Raw genomic sequence first — 24,258 nt, 5'->3', positions numbered from 1 at the left:
GGTTGCACATTTGACTACTTAAACATAGAGGGGATTCCTTCATCTTCTCTGTGTCTTTGCTTGACTTGTTCTGGGAAAACTGCAAAAAGACCTTGAACTTCCAAAAAAACTTCAAAAATTTCAAAAAGCATTCAAAAAGCCATGAATGTCAGTGCAGCCAGGTTTCACCTTAAGTAATAAAGTATCCCTGAGTTCCATGGGATGAAATGCACGAGCAGTTACCTGTACTGGTGAAGTCCTTTGTAACCCATCTTTTATTGGGATGCTGCATTTGAAAACAAGCTACTGCCCTACCAAACCAGGCGCTTCCATGGAGCCATTTTGTGTACACAGACTAGTGTGGGGATGAAGACAGCCCTGTCAGGAACAGGGTGGTGTTTGGATAAACCCCCCAGCAGGTCTGCAAGTCACAGCTGGCAAAACCACAGCCCTGTAAATGGCATTTCATCAGGGCATCTTCAGGAATGTGGCAAACATAAGACTCATCTCACAAGTATTGTAAGCTCTGGTTCAGATGCAAAAAAATGTGCAGGATTTCCTTAGGATAGCACAGGGAATTCAAGAAATGGTAACATGATTGGCCTGCACCTGTTGCCCCTTCCTGGGCACTGTGGTCCTTGCCTGGGAATAGATGGGTCCAGTTCCCATCACATGTGACCACTTCTTGCTTTAGAAATCATTTCCCCTGATTTCAGTGACATTAAGGGCTACCTCTACAAGTAGAAACTTACAGAATTAGACCGTATTTCTGATTTTTAGGTTTAAAAGAATTACTAAGAGCAAGTCACATAAAAGGTCAGTTTTCAAACAGCAGCTGAGAAGTCACTAAGGTTCTGCCTGCAGCTTCATGTGGTGCTGCAGGCTGAGGGTTATTCTGGCCACATTCACAACAGCTGCCAGATAAATGTTACTTTTTGCCAAGCTGTTTTCTGTGACTCACTGAATTAACCTGGATCTCAGAGACTCTGTCCTCAGCAATTAGCAGGGGGGTTTTGTTGCTTGTTGTGCTCCCATTAGAGAACCAGTAGCGACACAAACCAACTCCTTGCTTGGAGTTGGTGCAACCCCTGAATGGAGTTCTGCCACCTCATTTGCATCCCATAATGGCACCCATGTAATACACCAGAGACCTCTCCAACTGGGCTTTCTCTCCTAATTATTTTCTCAGACAGGGATTGAAGAGCTCTTCAGAAACGAAATTGTACCAACATTTTTCTTCCCAGGAGGACAAGGAGAGTCTGTCAGATCCTGTGACAGATTTGAATCTTCAAATAAATAAGTCTAGGTAGGACTAAACCAAGTCCTACTTAGGGACTCGGTTTCCTTCATGTCATCCTTCATGTCATCCACAGACACAGCCATGCCTGGTGCTGTCCTGCCATCTCAGGGCAGTGAGGAAGGGCTGTACTTCACCCAGGCCAACCTCCATTCCCACATTAGAAGACAGTTTCACCCTCAGGCCCTTCTCAAGTTCCCTGCACTGCATTAACACCTTTCTAATAAAAAAAGCAGTAATTTATTCTGTGTTATTTAATCAGGCACTCAGCACTGAGTCAAATTTACAGCTACTAGAAAAAACTAGCAAAGACAGGTAATACATGTACCTACATATACATATATATATATATATACATACTTCAGATTAGCTGTTTCTTGATGCCATTGATTTTATTTTCTTTACTGGGCAGTGTAAGCCTTTTTACTCTCAAAAGTAAAAGGCACATACTACCTGTACCACCAGTGCCTGATAGCAGACAGGAACAGCCTTTTTCTTGTATGTTGGCATTTCACGTTGTTAGATACACCCATGAAAGTGATTTGGTGGCAGAAGAGTCCTTCACATTTTCAAGGTTTATGATTTCTTCTACAGAAGTACCTTCATTTGCTTTTCTCTTGATTAATTCAGCACAGAAAATGTTGATCTCAGAGTGAGTTTTATTGTCCAACATCTGAAAATATTGACCTTACAAGAATGTTGCTCTGTATAACACTAAGTGGGAAACTATTGTTCCAGGTTTTAATTAGAGGTAAAGAAAAACCCATGTCAACTGGAGAGAAGCTCCAAGACTTTGCAAGCTTCATTATTATTTATGTCACAAAAGTGGGCATCACAAAAAAAAGAAAGAAAAAAAGAAAAGACCAAACAAAATCTTCATCTGTTTCTTAACTCCTGGTACTCATTCATCTTTGTCCCATCCAAAAACCTCAACTTGAAATGCAATAAACGATTCAACATCAAATGAGCTAAATTCTCGGCCTGAATGGAGATTATTCTTTTGAGACTAAAGCTCAAAATTGTGAACTTTTTAAATTCCCTGGGTAGTTAGGATGAAGCTTTTCTTTTTGGGTTTGAAAAGAACTTCAAAACCACTTCCAATTGAAATGTCTTACCAGGCTCAAGAGAAACTCTGTTGTGATGGTACATGGTGTTGTAAGCTAATGAATTATTTAACTGGCAGCTTTGATGTGCTGTTGGATTTTACCGGGTATATGATTATTGCTCTATTATTTTGAGAACTATCTTAAATAAAATATTACCCATTAAATGGACTATTTAGACTGAAAGGCTGCAGCATCACTAGTTATGTTGTTCCAGATAACTTGGAGCCCCGTATGCACAGTGATGTTGTTGTGCCATCTGTTTTGCAGGAGGTATTATCCAGCACATTTCCTCATCCCAACTTTTACAAGCACCAAATGTGCTATGGTAAAGGCCATGCAAGGGGAGGCAAGTAAGTGTCTGCTTGCCTAATGAGATCTTTGGAACTAATGGGTTTAGGGAAGAATGAAATTAGTCACACTGGGTAATTGTGGCTACAAAATTCAGAGATGACGACAACATTTAAACAACAATAAAAGCTTATTTCTTCATTTCTTAGGGCGCTAAAACTGCTGTGCCCCAGGACACTGCCGCTGGATGTCCTCTTGAGCAACCAGTTCCCACAGCCAGGCTGAGCATGACCCACGCCAGGCTCAGTGTGACCCATGCCAGGCTCAGTTGACCCACACTGGTGCTGCCTGAGACCCATGATCTGGGGCCTAACATGATCATTGCTCAGGTTTAGGTCCAAGGGCATCCCTGGCAGTGCCTTCACATGTCACTTCAGGAGCAAGGCTTTAATCAATAGGTAAAAATACTCAAAACTGAAAGGCAACAAAGCCAACTCTGCCAAAGCTCTGTCTCACCCCCACACCTCGATGCCCAGCCATACTGGGCACATAAAAGCAAACTGAGGGGCTTCTGTAGGGCTGGAAGCAGTGACAATATTTATTGTATCATAGTGACACATCAAATAAGTGTTTTTGCTGCGAGTGCTCAAAAGTAGAAGCCCTGACCTGGCATTCAGGCATTTGGTTTTGAGGAACTTTTCCCCCCATTATATAATTACCAGTGCTACAAAGGAAAGCCATGCTGAGCTCATTGGTGTCTCAAGTGCTGCCAGTGTATGAGGGACAGGGACAGCAAAGTGGCACAGAAATTTCCTTTTTAAAAAGTAACTGCCAGAAAGACAGTTTTTCTATGCACTATCTGACAAGGGAGTGAAGGGAGTACACAGTCAGAGCAAGAAAAAAATGCCTACAAAATGGAGGGAAACAACAATCCATGCTAAAGACTCAATATCACCTTAAGGTCTCCTGTGAGCCTTCCCATCTCAACGAGCAGCAGGTGCAAGTGTTCTGTTCCCGGGGTAGCAGAAAGGTGGCACCTGTGTGGAGCCAGACCCGGGTCCTATATAACCCTCCCTGGGCAGCCAGAGGGCAAGCTTGTGGTTCCACTGGAGAGATGGGGTTGTTTGTGGAGCAGCAGTGCTGGAGCACCTCAAGGATGTGGTGAGTGGGGTTTGGAGAGGGACGGGAAGCTGAGTCCTTTCCCTGCTGCTTTCTCATTTGGTTCTCTTCCCTGCAGGTTGCTGCTCCTGTTTGGCTTTTTGCTGCCCTTAGCCCCTTGTGCTGATGGCCTGGGGGATCAGGAGCTCTTGGGTAAGGTGCCCTCTCTGGCCTGGCGGTGGTGTGGATGTGGGCTTTAGGCTTGCTTGGAGCTGCTTCCCCTCTGCCTTGGTGCAGAAGGGGGCTCTGAAGCAGGGCTGGCTGGGGGCTTGCAGGGTGTGTGCCTCAAGCAGGGTGGTAATGGAGTTCATGGTGGTCTTCCCTCTGCAGAGAATGTGACCTGTCATAGGGATGGGATGGAAGTTGAGTTTTCCAGAGAGCTTGGCAACTACTCCTGGCATGTGTGTGTTGTTGGTATGTATTGCTTCTGCCCTGGCCTTCCCTGCTGTAGTCTGGAAGCAGGTGCCTGCCTGCAGGGCTAATCTTTCATGTCCTCCCTAGATGTGAGTGGTGAGGAGGTCATGTCCTGTGACCACGCTGTGGATTATGAGAGGCTGGTGCTCAGTGTCCCATTTGAAAACTGCACTAACCTGGAGGTAAAGGGGTTTTCCTTCTGGGAAGCTGCTGTGATGGAGTGTGGGATTTCTTTTTTTTCTTTTCGGGATAGGACAGGGTTTAAAAGTGTTTCTAGTTCTAACTTTCTTCAAGAGTGAAAATACATACACTTCTGGTAACTAAAACCCTTACAGAAGAAGAGTTTATGTCAGAAGTTTGAAAAAAACTATCAGAATTCTTGTTTTCTCAATGGTGGATTAAACCCCTTAGAGCCTGCCATAAATGCTGTGTTCTCCTGTAAAGGCCTTGAGCTACTTTACAGATTTTCTTGTAGGGATATGGACCAGGTTCAAGTGTTTCATTACTCTATTTAAATGTACGTATATTCACAGAGTAATTAACCACACATGCTAATCACAGTAGCTGAGGTAGAGTAGTAAATGGGAGGCCAAAACCAGAAGCTTTACTGGTATCTGTTGCTTTTAGGCATTTGAAATGCTAGAAGACTCTTGGTTTTGGTATTCATTAGCTTAGTTTTTTGAACAGCTGACTCTGACACTGCAACCTGCTAGTTCTTGAAGCTTTCTTCTGACTCCTGCAGTTTTCTCAGATATCTTCTGTTCAACATATTTTTTTCCCCAATCTATCTTGTCTGTAGGATGGTCAGCACAAGTTAATGTTGAAGGTGATGGTGAATGACACAATGGGAGAGGAGATGAATGTAACCTACAGCACTCATTGTGACAATGTTGATGCAGATGAAGTCATTACTCCTGTCTTTGCTGGTGCAACAAACTGTACAGAAGACTTCATGGCAGTAAGTAGAGGAACTGGGAGTGCTATAAATTCTGCTTTGAGGTTTGCAAGGTGGGATGGTTGTCTCCTGGAATTGTGTGGCTGGAATCTGCAGAAAGCTGGGGAAAGCTCCAGTCACCTTCAGGGAGGTCTCTTGGCTGCATGTTCATGTTGGCATGGCTGCTGGCTCTTTGAAGAGTTAGTCTGCAAGAGGTCATTAGAATGCACACAGTCTGGCTCCTGCCCCACTGCAGGGGGAACTGGGATGCTGATTTTGGCTGTCTGCTTTAGGAAGCTATAATAGAAATTTTCCTCCATGGTTACAGCCCTGCAGCCTTCTGTTTGTTTCTGTGTTTCAGGTTACTTTCCCAGGACTCATTTCAAGCTTTGGTGATGAGCGTATGGTACGTGCCTTCTGCTGGCAAAGGGAGCAGGTGGGGAGTGTCTGGGTTTTTTGACCTAAACTGAGCCTGATATCTCCAAGCTGGAGTAGTTATCTCTCTAGTGTAATTGCACCTTGTTGGGAAGTCTCCTTCTATGCTGTCAGTAAAGGGTGCTTGAATGTAAAACCTGTGAGGTGGCAGCACTGCAAGGGGGGAAGGTCTAATGCCTTGCTGCTTCTGTGTCTTCCCTCCCTAAGCAAGGATCTCTTGCTTTGCAGGTTCCAGCAGCTCCACTGTCCTGGACTCTGTCAATTGATGATGGAACCACAGTACATCAGCTAAGCCTTGGGCAAGCAATGCAGCAAGGCTACAACTTTCTAGTTGATGGCCACAACCTGATCTTTCAGGTGGCCTTTACTGCCACTGGAGTTGTGTCCTACAAGGTAGGTGAATGGAGAATTGGCACTGAGGAGTTAGTGCTGCTGGGCACTTCCCTCCTGCAGACAGCATTTTCAGGCCATGGGCAGAGCTGATGTCAAGCTGGTGTGTGTAAAGCTGTTTGACTTTGCACAGCTGTCACTGAACTGCCCAGCACAATGAAATGGGGGAGCACAGTGTTGCACCTCAGACAGTAGCACAGCTATAGCCTGTCCTGGGATCATCTGACTGGCAGTCTCATGAGCAGCTTTTTTTAGAAAGGGTGAGATGGGAAGAAACTGCTATTGCAAACATGAACAGCAGCAGTAGTCTGATGTAGTCCATAACCCTGTGGGGATGGTCTTGTGATGGATCACAAGCTGAGCACTAACAGAGCTCCATCTTCTTTGTCAGTACAATGAAAAGGTGCTCTACACTGTGGCATTCAAGCTCATGTATGGCTCTCCTGAACGCAGGCTGACTGTGGAGGCAAGAATGCTTTGTGCACCAGGTAACCCATAGAAAAAGTCAGAACCTGACCTGCTTTTGCCCCAAGGAAACTGGTGTTAAATGTAACAAAAGATGTTGTTGCAGGTCCAGCAATCTGTAATGCAACACACATGACTGTTGTCATCCCAGCCTTCCCAGGGACCCTTATGGCTGTGGATGTAGAAGATAAGACCATCCCCATGGATCAGCTTCAGGAAAATGGAATCACTCTGGACATGCAAAAAGGGGTCAGGTTGCATATTAGCAGGGGATTCCTGAAGTCCAGGGTGAGTTCTGATCCTTGAGTCACAGGTATTGGTGGGATACCAACTTGGTGTTTTAAGAACAAGAGCACAGCAGCTTTGACTCTGACTAAAAACATTTGTCAAGTCAGTCATGTGCCCTGTGGCTGGCTGAAGGCAGGTGTGATTTAACTGACTTTGTAGTAGATGGGCATCCCTCAAAGGTAAATTGGGTTTCACAGAGTCTCTTGGTAAAAACAGAAGGAGGTGAAAATATTCCTGGGGGGGGGGGCGGGTAGGTATTCTGCATGCCTGGGGCAATGCAAGCTAACAAGCTGAGGTTGAAGAGCATAATGGCCTCAGGGGGAAACTAAACAGCTCTAACACATATATGTGGAGTTCTGCTCCAGGAGAGTAACTCTTGTCCTTCAGCTACATGGGGAGAGCTGCTCAGGACTTCAGTCCTACATGTCCTCCTTGAAACTGGCTTTTCACTTCCATGGGGAGACCGTGGCAATGGTGATGCACCCTGAGTGCCCCTGTGACCAGCGCACATCCATAGGTGAGTGACTTCTGCAGTGGCCTCAGCCCCTGTGCTGCTTCAGCACAGCCTGTGATGGACCAGTTTGTCTCACCAACACCTCTTGGTGGACTGAGCTGTCACTGACTGGCATGACAACTTATGTGAACCTCTGTTACAGCTGCTGTATGCACCCAGGATGGACACATGGATTTTGAAATCCTTGCTGATAGTACCACACCACTGCTGGATTTGGATACCCTTAGGCTCAGAGATCCTGCATGCCGGCCAGCCTTCAGGTCACCTTTGAATGACAGGGTTTGGTTTCATGTCCCACTGAATGGGTGTGGGACCAGGTACTGGGTAAGTCTGTAGCCAGGATTGATGGGGGTGGGCTTTGTGCATTTGGAATACCCTCACTAATGCTGCTACTCATCCACAGTTTGATGGGGAGAAGATTGTTTACGAGAATGAGGTGAGGGCATTACAAGCAGATGTTCCACTGGGCAGGATCTCAAGGGACAGTGAATTCAGGTGTGTCTGGAACCTCTTTAGGATATCCAGGACTAAGTATTACCCATATGCTCATATAAGACTTTCCTACTCCTTCCTTGTTACAGGCTAACAGTCCTGTGCTCCTTCAGCAGCGGTGATGCCTCCCTCACTATAAAAGTAAACAACCTTCCTCCTCTGGCTTCTTCAGTGAACCGAGGTCCCCTCTCCTTAGTTCTCCTGAGCTATCCAGGTAAAGCTGACTCTGGGCTCAGTGGCTGGGAATTAAGTGGAGCTTTTGGAGGGGAGGATGCATGAGTGAATTGCTCCAGCACATGGGCTTCCAGGGCTTGGTGTTTCCTCTCCTCCCAGTTGTGCTATTTGAAGTAGATGCCTCACATCTGGCTCTAGGACAGACTGCAGCTGTTCAACCAGCTGCTGTTGAAGAGTTTGAGACCAGACTTGTCTTCAGGACCCTCTTTGCACACTGACTTATCTAACAGGGCTTTGGTTCTTGCAGAGGACTTGTACAGGCAGCCGTACCGTGAGGATCAGTATCCCATAGTGAGGTACCTAAGGCAGCCCATCTTCCTGGAAGTTCAGGTCCTGAACCGCAATGATCCCAACCTCCACCTGGTATTGGATGATTGTTGGGCAACACCTTCACAAGATCCAAGCTCACTTCCCCAGTGGAATATTGTTGTTGATGGGTGAGTGCCCTGCCAGAGAAAAAGAAGCATCTTTTGCAGTGGGTGGGGAGTATTTCCTAGTTTTCCCCTGCACCATCCTTAGGAATAGAGCCCCAGGAACAAGGATTTCATTTGAGGTGGCCTTTCAAGTACTGCCCTGATATGCTGGAATCTGTAGGAAGATGGTAGCACCTCTACCTTGAACTCTAACCTGTTGCTTAAAAAAAAAAAAAATCAAACCCAACAACCCAGACTTTCTTTACCCTGCTGTTCTGACTTGCTTCTTACTTATTGGCAGGTGTGAGTATGACCTGGACAGCTACAGGACTGTGTTCCATCCTGTGGGGCACGGGGTCAGCTATGCCAACTATCGCCAAAGGCTGGAAGTAAAGACTTTTGCCTTTGTCTCTGGGGACAAAGCCCTCCCTGGCCTAGTAGGTGACATTATTCTCCTACTTGAGAGCAGTAATAAGAGCAGGTATTGTCTCAAAATACAGTAATAATGGAGCTCTCATTCTCTGTTCTAGGTGTACTTCCACTGCAGTGCTCTGCTCTGCGACCGTTTCCACCCAGATTCCCCACTGTGCATGGCAAGATGCCCAAGGCCATCTAGAAGCAAGAGAGGTAATGCCAGAGTAGTTCTTTAGGTTGCACTGATCCAAGGTAGCCCACTGCACTCTGGGGTTCAACTCTGCTGTCTCTGTTGCAGAAAGTGGGATGCCAGAGGTGAACTCTGCAGTGGTGAGCCTGGGGGGTCCTGTTCTCCTTGTGCCAGAAGAATGGTCCACAACCAGAGGTACTGAGCCAGTTTGGTGCTGGTGGGTGTGGGTGTTGTGTGGGTTTAATGAAGAGCTGTCTCCACAAACTACCTTTCCCCTTGCTTTGTAGGGAGCACTCTCTTGAGCAAGGAGGCATGGGCTGGCTTTGCAATGACTGCTGTTGGTATTCTCTCTCTGGTGGCTACAATGCTACTATTTTTGGCTCTTCTTAAATGCCTAAAGAAAAGAGCATACATGGTAAATGTGGTACATTAATGTATATTGCTAAATAAACTTGGAGTAGTCACTCTGTCAATTATGTCTGTCATATATTCCCTCTCCTACATTTATTTATGAAATTCAATACTTCTGGTTCTCTGAATATCTCCTTATTGTAGATTTGGCTTTAGCAATGACTATAACACTTCATTTCCTGAGTCTTTGTTCTGAAATTGCCCACTGCTGTGTTAAATTCCTGTTGGACTCTGCAGGCAATTTGCTTTTTGAAGTGCTTATCAAATACCTCTGTTCACAATTGTGATTTTATTCAAATGGGTTTTCAAAAAATCCATGTCGTGCCAATATCTGCAGTCTGTACATCTCCTCCAGATCTTGACCCCTGTGCTGCAGCTGGAAATTAGAACTTGCCTTTATTGAAATTGGTTAGCAACACACCCAACACTTGTATTAAAACGTTATATTAAAAAAACAAAAGAAACAACAAAACCCTTTCTCCTTACTATGGGAATTGGAGAACTATGAAAGGTCTTTGAAGGAGATCTACAGTGGAGCCTCCCTTTTTAGAGTACAGCAGTCTAGAAGAACTTCAGGAAAACCAAAGTGGACCAGACTTTTTCTGCTGCCAGAGCTGATCTTTCTGATGGCCAGAAGCTTCATGGCCATGTAACAGGAGCACCAGGAATATTTAATCTGGAGTCTCAGAAAACTGGATGAGGGGCAAAAGAGGTATGACCATCAGATAAAGTGGTCTTGTTTGCAATACTTACATACCAAAGCAAAATCTTTCTGCTGATACTTAGAAGAAAAGCTACTCATTATAACTGTTTTCCTTCCCCTCTGCTTAAGAGGCATTTGAGTTATAAAAGAGGGAATGTATAGCATTAACTAATTTCAGTTCACTTTCTAAATTTTCTTTATTTGCCAGGTTTTTTGATATTGTATAAAAAGTAGAAAATTCTTCCAATTTAGTGGTATGCCAGAAGAGGCTATAATGATTTCTCTTGTCACCTTTTGCTATTACTTGAGCTATTACTACTCTTTCTATCAAACCCAAGAGTTTGACTTTTTCATATGTTCCTCTCTAAAGGAACATCTTCCAAATTGGAGAAAGTTTGAAGGGAATTACCATGTAAACTAAATAACACTAGGTTGTGGACAGAATAGGGTTTAAGTAACTTTAGCCGGCAGGGAGAACAGAGTTCTAAAGCTGCCTTTGCATTAATACACATCCTCTGAAGACTGGTTGTGCCACACCAACTTCGTTAGGTTGCATTTGACCTGTAGCTTCCTTATGCTCTGCTTGGTTACAGCAACTGCTCTCCACTCCTCTAGGACTTATCATTTGGACAGATCTGTTAGTACAGCAAGTTAACATTCAGTTTCTCCTACTCCTCCCATTGTCACCAGTATTGCAGTTTTAGTGCATTCACTTGTAAGGCATAGTTTCTTTTGCTTTTGTCTTATGCCAAAATTTTCAGGGAAAGCTTATATTCTTTGCCTTTGGTCACAAAAGTAGACTTGTCTTAGCAGTTACTCCCCTTCAGCAGGGTAAGGAATACATTGAGTGTTTTGTTGAAAGTTCAGTGTATGTTTTTAAAACGTCACTGTACTTTGTTGCAGCTTTCAGTATAGACAAGGACAGTACTATCGGCAGATGTAACACTGCCCACCTGAGGTGAGGCAGTCTCAGTCATGCTGTTGTTTTCTGTCTTGTATTCTGTACACATTACTTTGCACAGTCAAGGAAATAAGGTATAAAATACAGTTGCATGTGGCAGAATGAAAAGGCATGACAGTGCTTTGCACTAGGAGTGTAACAGCCTTGGGTTAAACACTGTCTAGCAACTGTGTGAGCAGGGGCAGTGATCATCACAAGTCGAGCTCCATGTTCTTTGCATGTGCAGGGCTTCAGGTCAAATCACTGTGCAGACCCTGCTAATTGTCAAACATGCTATGCATAAATAGCATAGGGCTGGGGGCTTGTCTGCCACAGCCCATACTTTGCTGAAGCATTATTAATGAGCTATTCCTCATGCAACAGGTTTCAGGGAACATTTTCTAAATACTAATGTATATTTCATGCAAAAAGAGCATGGAGTACTAAGAAGATCAGTGGGAAGACATTATGCTGATGTTTAATTAAAATTATAGTGTCAGTATAAATACAACAAAACCATAGATCTCATTGGAGCTACTTATTTTCAAGTCACTTACTGTCTGTTAGACAGAGGTTAGGGTTGAAGTGGTTACTTAGGCTACTATCCAGCAAACCTCACTATACTTAAGTCCTATTGACTTAGCACTTGGCTGGAATAAGAAGTATTTCTGCAAATGCCAGAAAAGTGGTGCTTGGTGAAGAGGGTTTATGTACTTGACAGCGTGTTGTACTTACTTGTATGGGCTTTTAGCTCTTCTGACCTAAGCAAACCTACTACTCTTAATAACCCCTCTATCCATCCTTCTTGGCATTTCAGGCAGAGATTTCCTTATTTCTCATTGCTGGATGGAGTCTGTGTGAGGATGGTTGGAGTTTACTAAATAATGTTATAGTGACTGTTGTCAGTAAACACTGTGGGAAAGAAATGCTGGTTTAATATTCCACTGTGTTAAAATATTTCTTACATAGCTTGCATATATGAATTTGGAGACTTGCACTATGAGGGTATTTAAAAGACCTCATGTTTCCTCACTTAGGGAAGAGGTAAGAGCTTTACTTTTGTTCTTTGACTTCTATATTTTGTACTACTTTTACTGCCCAGGGAAGTGACACAAAGGTTGCACACAGTGACAGCCATCCAGGTCAAAGGGAGGGTTGTTCTTGCCTGGTTTCTGTCCCTGACTCATACTGTCTGCCTAGGGGAAGATTGTCAGAAGTGGCACATGAGAGATCTGTCTCGGGGAGGATTAAATATAATACTCTGAGTGGCTTAGTTGTGCTCTGTTTGTGGACGTTGCAGGGGCAGTTTGAATGAAGGCTCGTGTAACTTATTTAAATCAAGGAAAACACAGGCTTTTATTCCTCACTTTGTAAATAACTTACCTTAAAGCCCAGCTACACACATTCCTTCCCTCTTCCTCTGTGTGCTGCTGCCTCTCAGTCCCTTGCTGGAGTGTGTTATCAGGAAAGTTTAAGCTCCCCCTTACAAGTCCAAAGGATTCCTTTACTATGCTCAGGTCTGATGTCCCTCTCTTCTGCCACAGGGGAGGGTAAAGTGGAATGATAATGTGCACCAAGAGGAGGCAGAGGAATTAGTCACCTGTTGCAGGTGTAGGCAGCACTGGCTCTCTGCAGCCTGAGCTCGAACAGCTGCTTCAGGAACTGTAGCACAGTTGGTTGCTCCAAATTCCCTTAGAAAGACTTCAGATGTTTTGGGTCCCCCAGGATGCAGGGATTAGGGCTGCAAAAGTGGTTGCCTATTAAGGCATGTTTATGCCTAAAGTAAGGGGTGGTGAGCTGGATCCTTAGGGCTGGGTAGGCTGAGACCTGGTTGGGAATGGTGCTACTGGGATGTAAAAGTCTCCTGCCAGTTCCTTGCTGGGCTGGTGCTGTTCTGCAGGAGGCTAAGAGAGCAACTGAGGAAAAAGAGGACTTGGCAGCATCTCCCTCGCCTCTCCTGCTAAGGGCTTCTTAGCTCTACTGCAGTGTTTAATAATTTAAAGAAGAAAACAACCTATGTCCTCATTGAAGGGAGGGCCTTACTGACTCCAGTAAAAACACCTCCTCTGTGCTGACCTAGTTTTTTCCTTAGCATATCCCCATGGAAAACCATACTAATGCAGTAATGGCACAGCACAGAAAGCAGCTCTTATTAAAAGGGCACAATGAGAAGCCTTGAAGTGACAGACTGATAAACAAGCAAAGGTCAGGGCAGCAGGAGTGAAACTGTTCCACGTTGTACCTGCTGGTAACTGAGAATTCACAGCTTTAGCTCCTGATAAGTGCTGATGATACAGTGAATTACATAATGAAAAATAAATTTAAAATGCAGAAAGAAATGGTTCATGTGGGGTCAGACTCTGAGTAGGAATAAATCAACTTGCTTTAGTGTCTGCTGAAATTAAGCAATGCCTGTTCCCTTCAGCAGAAAATGATGGTATAAAGGGATGGCTGGCTAGACAGCTTTGTAATATTTGTTTGCTAAATTAATGTACCATTAAAATGAAGGGCTCCTGGAAATCTAAAGATTATTTTACTCTACTGCTGAAGTATGCAGCCAGCTTACCTTAGGGGCTAAAAATATTACCAATACTGTGTGGAAAATGTTACAGCTCAAATAGACTTTGCTTCAAGTTGGAGCCAAATAGCATGTTGGTTCATGAAAAACTAAGTAAAATGCTAATTTAGATCTTAGACTTCTGCATTTTTTTACAGGGATGAGAGAGGGAGTAATCTATAGTTTGTAACTCAGCAATGCTGGCCAGCCACAGTACTTTAATCAAGGTGAAATGTAGCCTACCTTAGAAGCAGATGTGGAAAAGTTGTTTTTATTGTAGAATACACAGAATAAGTGTAAGACAACCTGGTTAAACAAACAGCACTTTATTAAACTAATATAGTTAGACAGTTTCTTAATGCTTAAAAATACAATAGCTTTTGCAAAAACAAAACAAAAAAAGTTTAAATAACATACAAGAAGTTACAACTGAGATGCAAACCAGGCATTTTAAATACCTAAACAAAGAGGAAAAAAATGCACCATTTAAGCATGCCATTGCTATAATGAGGCAATGAGAACAAGAAAAATATCCCTTTGGAATAATGCAACATCTGAAGGTATATAAAAGCTTAGAGCATGACTTAATATATGACAAAACCTTATTTTCCCTGTATAATAAATATAAAGCATTAGCATACTATTTTAACAAAGGCTGTTAAGGCTTACAAGTATTTTTTCCACATTCAAAACGCATTCTGAGTGTGTTCTGAGCTTTGGTACTTCTGTTTCAAAATGACCAACTGCTGCACAAAAACTTCAGGAGAGTACATCCAGAACTCCAGTAACTAATGAGAAACCAAATCCCTACTCTTTGTTTCACCTAATTCCCACTGACTTAACAGTACCAGTCACCATCCCCTCCCTTGCCCAAGCTCTGTGGAGCATTCCATCATGCACATACACTTACTACTGCAATACACTGCTGCTTAATGGTTACTCTTAATATCCATTTTAGATTGACTATGTAAGATGTACATTGATTCTTTTCAGTTCCCAGAAGGAGCACACACAGGCTGAATGCTCAGTGAGTAAACAGTGACATAATGAAGGTCAGAACTGGACAGTTAAGTGCCTGTGGAGGAAGTGGGGACAAACCCACTTACTCACTCTTTCCATTATTGGTAGAAACATCCAAGCCAGGCTTCTTCTGTGGCAAACTTCCATTAACATCTTGCTTCCTTAGCTGACCCCTGTATACATAAGAAAAGAATGGCTTTACAGTCTGTTCTTCCCTGAAATTGTTGTATTTTAACTTTTTACTCAAGAAAGCTGAGCAATGCAGATGTAAACCTGTCTGAGGCTCCTGGAACATCTGCTGCTGGTCTACTAGAAGTTCTCTCAAAAGGCACAGGAATGTAAAAATAGCAGGTATTATCTGTTTTAATATCAGAGCTGTAAGTCAATATGACAGGTTGGGTTGTGCACTTGATACACCATGAAAAATAGAAATCTTCTGGAACTGGTGGGCAACGGACCTGGCAGCAATGCCCTGGAGGTATGGTACAAAGCCCTGGAACAGATGTGAACACACTGGGCCTTGCACCATGGTTTTGTCACCCTGCTGCTACCACCAGCTCCACAGGGAGCTCTGTGCTGAGGGAGCAAACTGAGAAAGTCTAGGAGGGAGCAGCTGTAACTTTATTTCTTGCTCTTCCCTACGCTGAAGTGATTATCATGATTCCTTCCCTGGCAGGTATCTCAAGGTGCCAGAGGTGGCATTCCAGCACAATCTGCCACTGCCTCCTGCTCCCAGCCAGGTGCTCAGGGAACTGTGGCTGAGGCAGTGCTGACTGCAATGGGCTTCTGAGCCCAAAGTCCTGAGAAACATGAATGGCAAGCTGCACATGTGCAGTGTCCTGCACAACCTGTTATTGCTACTTTGAGTACTCTGTCCCTCTTAAGTGCCACTCTGCCTATCCTAAATCTACAATTAATTTTGGTCCATTACTCTACAAATGCAGGCAAGCAGAGATAGCTGGGCTATCATGGAGGAAGAACTGCAAAAAGTTCATCCTCTACACAAAATTTAATTTGGCAGCATGTTTTAATGATATTTAAAGCAACAAACTGCAGCAAGACAAAGCTGTATTTTATTGAATGTGTTGTGTTAGCACATGCACATTTAAAAGCCATTTACATTTTCTCTTTCCCAAAAAAGGAAGAAGGGCATGTATTAACTCTTCCTAAAATACATCTTGATGATTGAATATCTGTATACTGCACATTAAGCTATAAGGGTAGCTCAAGATTTAAAGCACTCAAGAGATTGTTAAACTAAGCAACTTACTTAAAATTAATGCAGTAGTCAATGCAATAGTACAGTTGCAGAGTTTGAAATCCAAGCATGGATAAAGACATCCATACTCACCTTGAAGAACACCAGTAGTTGACCAGAGTTGAAAGTGCAATGTAAGAAATACTCAGTACTCCAGAAACTCCCAGGGAAACTGCCCCCAGGCCACACAGCACACACAGGAGGGCTATGCCACCTATGGCTATCACGACACCTAATAAAGCAAAAGCAGTTCTTTAAACAAGTTTATGTACAAGTAAATTAAAGAGAGGTGACATTCTACCACAACCACAATTTCAAATCAGTTGGGAAAACAATCTTCCTCAGTCAGCTGGCTAGCCTCTATGAAAGCTATGCATGGTTAAGATAACTGGTTTAGATGTATTGTGGTGGCTGAGATTAGAAAGGAAAATAGGATTTCCCCTGTATAGACTACACTTAATCAGATTACTATTCTTATAATAATAGTTTTACTACTGCTGCGACCTGAGGACTACACACATAAATCCTCAATTGCTCAGACTCAGAATTCCAGAAAGCAGAAGAAAAGAAGGAAAAGATAACATGCCTTGAAAGGGAATAGGTAAGTACATACATGCATACAGTACCTTCCATGACTATCACACCAATACAGGCCATCGCAGCTGTTGCAACAACAAAAATCAGGAAAAATGCAACAGGAATAGCAGACACTGCAATAAACATCAGGAGTGACAAGGCAATAAAAGGATGGTCATCTAAATATTGGCCAATTCGAGAATTCATAAATGCAACAACCTGTGGATGAAAGAAAAACATTTCAGATTTTATTTCTTGTCATAGGTAACTTTCACAGATCACTGCTAATGTAGTGAAATACAGAGAACATCCTTTTGCAAGTCTGCAGCTTGAACAGAGGACAGCTGTTGTCTGTTTCAAAAGCATGGAAATTTGTTGCAAATTTAGATAACTTCATAGCATATAAACAATATATATATATATATAACAATTCTAGCAAAACCAGACATTGTTTCTCTTGGACTTCCCAGTTCTATTCTTGCATAAATTAAAAAAACAAAAAAAACCCCAAACAATCTGAAAACAAGTAAAAAACCATACCACAGTTTAGCTGCAGATTTCAGTGAGGTCTTTGCAACTATTACTTTGATCTAGGAAACTGTATCTGTTAGGAAAAAACCCCCTGTAACATTTAAAAATGATGATTTTTCTTTTATCTGTGGCTTAGTAATATCTGCAACCTGCTCACTTACTGAAGTACAGCGCAGGCATGTCTGTATCACAGACTTTTTAAGAATTTAATTATAATGTTACCAGTAAAAAAAAAAAATTCTTTTCACAAAGGCAGTCATATCTATACACTGGAATTTAACTGAAGTAGGTTTCCATCCCTTAAGGAAATACATATTGTAGTTTTAGTTCTTTTTATAGCAGCACAACCACTTCACTAAAATGCTACTCTACTATCTCTAATAGTTATGCCAGTAAAATACAAAAACACGGAGCAGGCTTCCCTTTTTCTTGATTGCTGAAGGTGTGGGAGGACAGGCCTTCTCACAGGCCTCACAGCTCTTACTTTAAAAAAAGGAGTGCATTTAAATAAACTGAAGTATGACATCCCAATAGTTATTAAAGGAGTAACTTCATAAATACATAAAATTATATTCCAGACCCACATTTGCGTTGCTGTGGATGATCTGCACCACAGAGTGCCATTGCTTCTGCAGTTCCTGCATTTCTTTAGATACGGTACAATCCTCAGTCACGATCTCTTCTTCTGGACTACCAGTTCTCACCCAGCCATCCAATTTTCCTTGAAATTAAGGTACAGTTAGTAAAAGGTTCATACACGTGTTTTTTGAAAATGAAATGTTTCTTCTGTATAAAGAGAGAATGTAGATGCCAGATGTTGATGTGATACACCAACAGTGTGACACACTGCTTTTACCAAAGCACATCTACTGTACAGGGCTTGTCCCTGCAAGCTCTTCTGGAACACCCAAAAGCCAAGTATCAAGATACAGATGCCTCTCACCTTCTTTCTTTATAACATTAACCCTATGTTTAACTGTGAGGGTTAGCAGCAAAAATAGATCGGTTCTAATAATCTGCACGGACAATTTGTTGCTACTGGTGCTGCAAACCAGTTAACACACTAATGAGACTGATTGTCTTGTGCTCAGAATTGAAAACATGCCCTGTACAGCTTCAAAACTCTGTGTATAAAGGCAAAATCTGACAGTTTAAAGGAAGCCTCAGCTCAGCGCTCCCCCTTCCCCCACGACCACTCCATCTATTGTTGCAGGGGGAGGTTAAAAGACGCATTTTCCCGTTTGCAGACCCTCGCAGCCACCGCACCGATGTCACGGCCGTGCCCTATGCCCACGGGCCCTGCGGTGCTTTACCGGGTGTTTTCACGCCTAAAGTTGAGCTCTGGCCGCCGGCAGCGCCGGGCAGGAGCCGCCCGCGGGGCGCGCCCGAGCCGCAGGCGTTACCCCCGCCCGGCCCGCGGCCTGCACCGAGAGCCGAGCTCAGGACGCGCTAATTAATCACCCCCCGTTAATCACTGCTGCAGCCGCGCCGCTGGCGCCCGGCGGGTGCCCCGCGGAGGTGAGGGGGTCCCGCAGCGCCGGGGCCGCCGGCCCTCCCGCGGGAGCCGGGCCGCAGGGGCAGCGCCGGTGGCCAGGCTGGCGGAGCGGGGCTGCCCCGCTGCCCGGGGCCGGCCCGTCCCTCTCACCTGCGGCTCTGCCCGCCGGGCCGCGGCCCCGCTCGCTGCCGGGCCTGCCGGGGCCCAGGGAAGCGCCGCCGCCCTCCCGCCGCTGTCTCCTCCCCGCGGGGGCCGGGCAGGGCCCGCCGGGCGCGGCTCCGCGGCGGGTGCTGAGCGAGGAGCGGAGCGGGCTGGGCCCCGCAGGGCAGCGGGGGCTGCGACGGGTGCGGCTCCGGTGCCCTTGCGCGTGGCTCCTTCTGCCCTTCGGCCCGGCCCTACCTCAGCCGCTCGGGTCCGGGCAGCCTCGGGAGTGTCCAAGGGCTTTGTGTTGTTTTAGGACGTGCAGCCCCGGGTTTCCTGGAATTGAGGGTGGGAAACGAGGATATGTGCGGTATCCGTGCCGCTGTGCGGGCGTGCAGAGGCACGTTCGGCCCCGGGGCACAGGGTGTCCGGCACCGCGGCTCCGAGGGCCGGGAATCGCTCTGTGTGCGTCTGTAATCCAGGAATCGCTCAGTGTGTGTCTATAATCCCACCGTCCCCAGGCTGGGGGGCTGCTGCCTTCGCAGTGGGAGGCAGCCAGGGCACCTTGCAGCGAATTGTGGCTGTTCGGTCACGCCCTGAACAGGCAGCTGCGAAACTCATCACCTGGCACAACCACCTTCCCCCGTCCCGGTTACTTGTTCCCACACGTTTCCACCCTGTACCGAGGCCTCCACGGGTGTTTTGGTGGCCACGTGGCAAACCTGTCTGGGGAGGTGCACTACGTGAGGAATATCTGCTTGAAAAACTCATCTGAGTTTTCAGCAAAAATAATGAATCCTACAGTGTCTCAGCATTTTAGATGGCACTGTTCACCTCAGCAGTGATGCTCGGTGAGGTGTGTTCCATGATGGTTTGGCCTGGCTGCTTTCCAGAACCACCAGGACGATGTTAACATGCAAGCGTGAGGCTTCAGGGAATTCCCAGCTTTTGCTAGTGGAATTCTTCATGCTGTAAATTACAATAAGTAAAACATTCATGTTTCTCATGATTGCTTTAATAATTTTTGATTGCTGCCACCTAAGAGAGTATTGCGAAACTGAATGGTAATGGTTTCATGGTTATGTTTTTAAAGGCAACAAAATAAATAGCATGTTTAATGTGGAGCGTGCTGGTCTTACAATGCAAAGAGAGATTTTATGAAGTCTGGGAGTTTTAACCTATCAGACTGTCAGAGCTCTGTGTCTTTGAGATGCTGATTTCAATGATTTCTGCAGGTACAAGGATTTGTGTAGACAGTGGAAGCAAGAGTTGTATACTAACACAAATTTGGACCATGGGCTCTAAAAGCCCAGCACAAGATACCTGCAAGAAGAGGATGGTGAGGGTAAGTTTATTTTGCTTGCACTCTTAAAGTATTTATCTCACATATTATTAAAGTGCATAATGTATTGATATTCCTACTACACTCGTGTATATAATAATAAATTTGAATTTGTTGATTTTTTTATACTTTTTTTAAAGGGAGCATAGGGACAAAGTAACTGGCAGAATTATAGTGTGACATAATCCAGTGATAATGGCACTATAAAGTTTAATAGCTCCACTACATTGAAAGTATATTGAAGATTTTAAATTTCTGGCTGTTTTTAAACATGTCATAGCTGTGGTTTGGAAGATAGTCTTGTACATCTTAGTAAATTATTTTTCTGCTATTCATAATTATGTTTTCTGCTGAAAATTCATATATAATCTCTTTCTATATAAAATAACTAGTTTTAACGTTTGTCAAGTAGCACAAGTCATTTATTTAACTTCAAAGGGCATGAACATATAAGCAACTGAGTTGATGTGCACAGAGGAACAGTAGTTAGTCTAACTGCTGCTTAATTGAGCTTGTCTTCATGCCAGTGTCAGCTCCAATTAGCAGGAAAATACTCATGTTGCAAACCAGCACTGAAATATTTGGAGAGTTAGGCACGCAGTGGGCAAGCAATTACCAGCATGAGCAGTGCTGGTTCTGTATCCCACACTGTTTAAAGAGGAGCCTCGTTTTTGGTAGGAACTTTTACGTCTGGCCAGGCAGGAACAATATTCCATTTGTAGTTGGTATTACATCAAAATATAAGGAAAACTGTTAATAGTTGACTCAGGGATATCAGCCATTCTCACAGCTTACAGAAAATTGGAGCAAAAAAATAGCATGCAAAGATGGTGGGAAAGAGTTTAAAATGGAAATCTTGCTTTGTTGTCAGAATATGGACAAGGCCCCTCTTGAGGGTCGGTGTAAAGAGTCTGTGCTAGATTTCATGTTGGGTGGTAATAATTCCCATTTGTGGAGAAATCTGATGGAGGACTCTTTCAGGACGTGGTGTTGACTGTGAGTGGGAGGCAACTGCATACAAGTGGATTTAGAGGAATGGGGAGTATCCCACCTGCTGCCTTCAGATCTACAGGGAATTTGATTCTGAATGGGGGAAAAGTGGTGGAGATGTTTGGGTTCAAGATTTTGAATCTTTAATATTTTTTTTTCCTAATTCCTTCTAAGAAAATTTGGGTTTATATGGCCTTTACTGCTTCAGGAGCTTCCTTGCTCTGTGCAGTATTTTCATGCAGAAGTCAGAATATCTCAGGTGTTTTAAGACTACATTTTTAGTAGCTGTCAGAGGTAAAAGGAGCCTGTACAGTTCCTCATTGGTTCCACAGCTGAATCTCCCTGACCACAGCTTGGCACAACACTGTGCTGAAAGGGGCTGTTTTCTCTCTGCTGGGGAAGGAGAGGGAGGAGGGAATTCCTGTCTCCAAGCACCAGCTATGCTGTAACTGGGGCAACAGAGCTGAGGAGTGAGAGGCAGAGTGTCAGCTGGGACAGGCAGAGGGACTGGTGACAAGGACACCTCGCAGGTAGTACCTGCTCTTACCCTGCTCCCTCATGCATCCTGTGGATGTGTAAGGCATGCTGGGCATCGCTCTCATTCTCTTTTCCCATTCCTTTTGAGTTGTGCTTATTTCTTGTGGCAATTAATGTGCGGCTCTGTCTGCTGTAAACCATAGTTGGGGGCCCAGAGTCCCTGGGGCATTAAAAGAGCGGGAAGGAAGCTGGTTTTGGAGAAGGTGGAAAGAGCAAGGCAGGAAAAAATCTAGGTTGAAAGACATCTGGGAGAGTTAGAAAGATTAAGGTGAAAAGTGAGCTTGAGAAGAACGGAGAAAAAAAGCATAAAGGTTTGGAGGGAGGGAAGGTTTACTGTTGTAAACAAGGCAGGGAAGAGCTGGGATTCTTCTTCTTCCTGGCAGTTGGGATAGAAGCTGATTGACACCTTGTGTAGTGCCTGAAATGAGTTTCTCCTTCTTTTACAGAGCATGTAACAACAAGGGTGTTTATAGTGAGGGGAAGGACGGAAAAAGTGTTAGCAAACAAAAGACCAAAACGAAATAAAGCCAACACAGAACCTGAGGCTCCTGAGGGTAAGTTCTTTCTGCAGTGACTGTGAAAGACCAGTAACTTTTTCAGAACTGCAGATGAAATTGGCCATTACAGGTGGTTAGTGGTTTGACATTGGAAGAACTCTTAATTAGAAGACACTTGTTGAATATTCTTTAGATCTAATCCTTTATAATGTACTTATTAAGGATTCCTTTGCTCAAATACTTAGCTGTTTGAAAGGTTAGTTGGCATCTAAGTCAAAAGTTGCTTTAGAATGAATAATGGCTTTTTAAATAAGTCTTGTACCTTTACGAATGAATGACTCTCCTAATAAACTTCATAGTTTATTCATGTTTAAGGCACCCTAGGGCCCAGTCCTTTAGTCATTAATCAAGAGCAATTCATGCTCTCTTTAATGAATTACATCTGGCAGTGGTAATGTCTTCATTTCTTTGTGTGTGTGTGGGTGTGCAGGCATGCTGGGGAAAACCAAGGAGGTAAATCAAATCAGTCCTTTCTCAAATTTTATTTCTAAATGGGCTCTAATTTGATATTGAGGAGGTCACAATTTTGTCTGCTGGAAAACTAGGTTCCAGCAGCCTACTTTTTCAGTGAAATATCAGAAAGCAATAACCATGTGCTAAAAATGTGTTACAATTATGTAAAAATAATTATGTTATTCAAATATAATTTTATTGGTACTGATTTCCTCTTTCATGGTGATTTAACTCACTCGTGATCAGTTACCACATAGTTCTCACCTTTTCCTTCTGGTAGTGTCATTGTGTAGTCAGGACTTTGTTCCTCATGAATCTCCTAAACAAACAGGATTTAGGAAATTCAGAGCAGACTGTGGGTGAGGCTTTGGCCTATACTGAGGAAAGCTGCCATTCAAAAGAATCTTAAAGCGCTATGAGACTAAATAATTCTGAGAAAATATACTGAGACGACTTTGTATGGAGTCTTGGAAAGCCATCTCAAAATACTGGCACCTTGAGAAGGTGGAACATAATCCTAAAACGTATCAGTTATTCTGACATTTGCAGTAAAACACTTTACTGAGTCCTTGTGAGCAATCTGTTCTTCCAGCAGCATCCTAGCAATAGTTTGTTCTGGAACTGGGTCATTATAGACATGAAAAAATATCTAGTGGGTTTGGGTTTTTTTTCCTGCCCAGTAATATGGTTCACACAACTTCACTGTCAATTTGGCAGTCTGGTAGGCTTTAATATTTTAATATCCAGAGTTTATGCCATTACAAACTCCATGTGGAGTTTTTAGTATAACTTAAAATATTTAAATAACTTTAAGTTGTTTACAGCGTTATAAAAATAAGGTGTGGGGTTTTTTTAATCTGACATTTATTGGTGGTTAGAAGTTTTATCAAACTGCTACAAAGAACATGTTTTGCTGAGGAACCCACTCCACAGAGTGTCTGTTGCCTTAAAATTAGAAAAGTTGCAATATGTAATTTTCAATAAAAACTGAAAGCAGCTGTTTTTACTTCATTAATCTTTTTTGAAACATTTCATAGATATCTTTGAAGTTGTTTTTCATTTCTGTCTAGTCACGAAACAATTCTGTGTACAACATGAGTCACTCAGAGCAGTTCCCGGACTTCCCGCCCCTACCTGCCTCTGCCTCTACCTCTGCTTCTGCTTCAGCTGCACCTGCAGACTTGCAGGAGGTACGTGCTCCCTCCCCTTGTGTCAGGGTTTACATTACATTCCATGTGTAGCAAATTCCCATTCTTTGCCATGTGGTTTAGTGGACATGGTGGTACTCAGGCAGAGGTTGGACCTTGGAGATCTTTTCCAGCCTTAATGGTTCTGTGGTTCCAAGTACATTCATGATTCTATCGAATGTACTTTTTCTCTCTGAGGATATCCTGAAATATACCTCTTGATCCCATGTCCCTTTTACCTGTGAGCTGCCTCATTAGAGTTTAGACATTAGGACAAGCCAATCAATAGATCATAGGATCATAGAATCAACTGGGTTGGAAAAGATCTCTGAGATCATCAAGTCCAACCCTTGATCCAACACTGCTGTGGTTACTAGACCACGGCACTGATGCCACATCCAGTCTCATCTTAAAAACCTCCAGGGATGGTGAATCCACCACCTCCCTGGGCAGCCCATTCCAATGTCTGATTACTCTCTCTGTAAAAAATTTCTTCCTAATATCCAGCCTGGTCACCTGAGAAAACATGGAAAACATACAGAAGAAATC

At 43.7% G+C, this 24,258-nt stretch overlaps 3 protein-coding genes across 3 annotated transcripts in view; 2 read left to right on the top strand and 1 right to left on the bottom strand.

Annotated features, from left to right (window-relative positions):
- The first annotated feature begins 2,704 nt into the window (after positions 1 to 2,704).
- ZP2 (zona pellucida glycoprotein 2) lies at positions 2,705 to 9,483 on the top strand. Its single transcript, XM_032704321.1, has 17 exons — positions 2,705 to 2,732; positions 4,159 to 4,242; positions 4,330 to 4,424; positions 5,042 to 5,200; positions 5,538 to 5,582; positions 5,840 to 6,004; positions 6,393 to 6,489; positions 6,573 to 6,754; positions 7,142 to 7,271; positions 7,411 to 7,592; positions 7,672 to 7,763; positions 7,850 to 7,974; positions 8,242 to 8,431; positions 8,709 to 8,844; positions 8,938 to 9,034; positions 9,120 to 9,206; positions 9,299 to 9,483. Exons 1-17 carry the CDS (start codon positions 2,705 to 2,707, stop codon positions 9,442 to 9,444), a joined length of 2,040 nt encoding a protein of 679 aa, XP_032560212.1. The 3' UTR covers positions 9,445 to 9,483.
- A 4,446-nt stretch (positions 9,484 to 13,929) lies between these two features.
- On the bottom strand, positions 13,930 to 21,653 carry TMEM159 (transmembrane protein 159). Its single transcript, XM_032704320.1, has 6 exons — positions 21,523 to 21,653; positions 18,653 to 18,897; positions 17,592 to 17,728; positions 16,527 to 16,695; positions 15,994 to 16,132; positions 13,930 to 14,815 (listed from the first exon to the last, which is right to left on the bottom strand). The coding sequence occupies exons 1-6, from the start codon at positions 21,651 to 21,653 to the stop codon at positions 14,725 to 14,727; spliced, it is 912 nt and encodes a 303-aa protein (XP_032560211.1). The 3' UTR covers positions 13,930 to 14,724.
- DNAH3 (dynein axonemal heavy chain 3) overlaps positions 18,379 to 24,258 on the top strand; it is a 55,485-nt gene continuing 49,605 nt past the window's right edge. The window contains exons 1-4 of the mRNA XM_032703492.1: positions 18,379 to 18,525; positions 19,879 to 19,988; positions 21,959 to 22,066; positions 23,593 to 23,712. Of these exons, the coding sequence (XP_032559383.1) occupies positions 23,617 to 23,712 (96 nt within the window). The 5' untranslated portion in view covers positions 18,379 to 18,525; positions 19,879 to 19,988; positions 21,959 to 22,066; positions 23,593 to 23,616. The remainder of the gene's footprint in view (positions 18,526 to 19,878; positions 19,989 to 21,958; positions 22,067 to 23,592; positions 23,713 to 24,258) is intronic.

The sequence above is a fragment of the Chiroxiphia lanceolata genome, chromosome 16 (genome assembly GCF_009829145.1).
Source record: "Chiroxiphia lanceolata isolate bChiLan1 chromosome 16, bChiLan1.pri, whole genome shotgun sequence".
NCBI lineage: Eukaryota > Metazoa > Chordata > Aves > Passeriformes > Pipridae > Chiroxiphia > Chiroxiphia lanceolata.
Note: the sequence above shows the minus strand (reverse complement) of the source record. Positions and strands in the feature narration are given on the sequence as shown.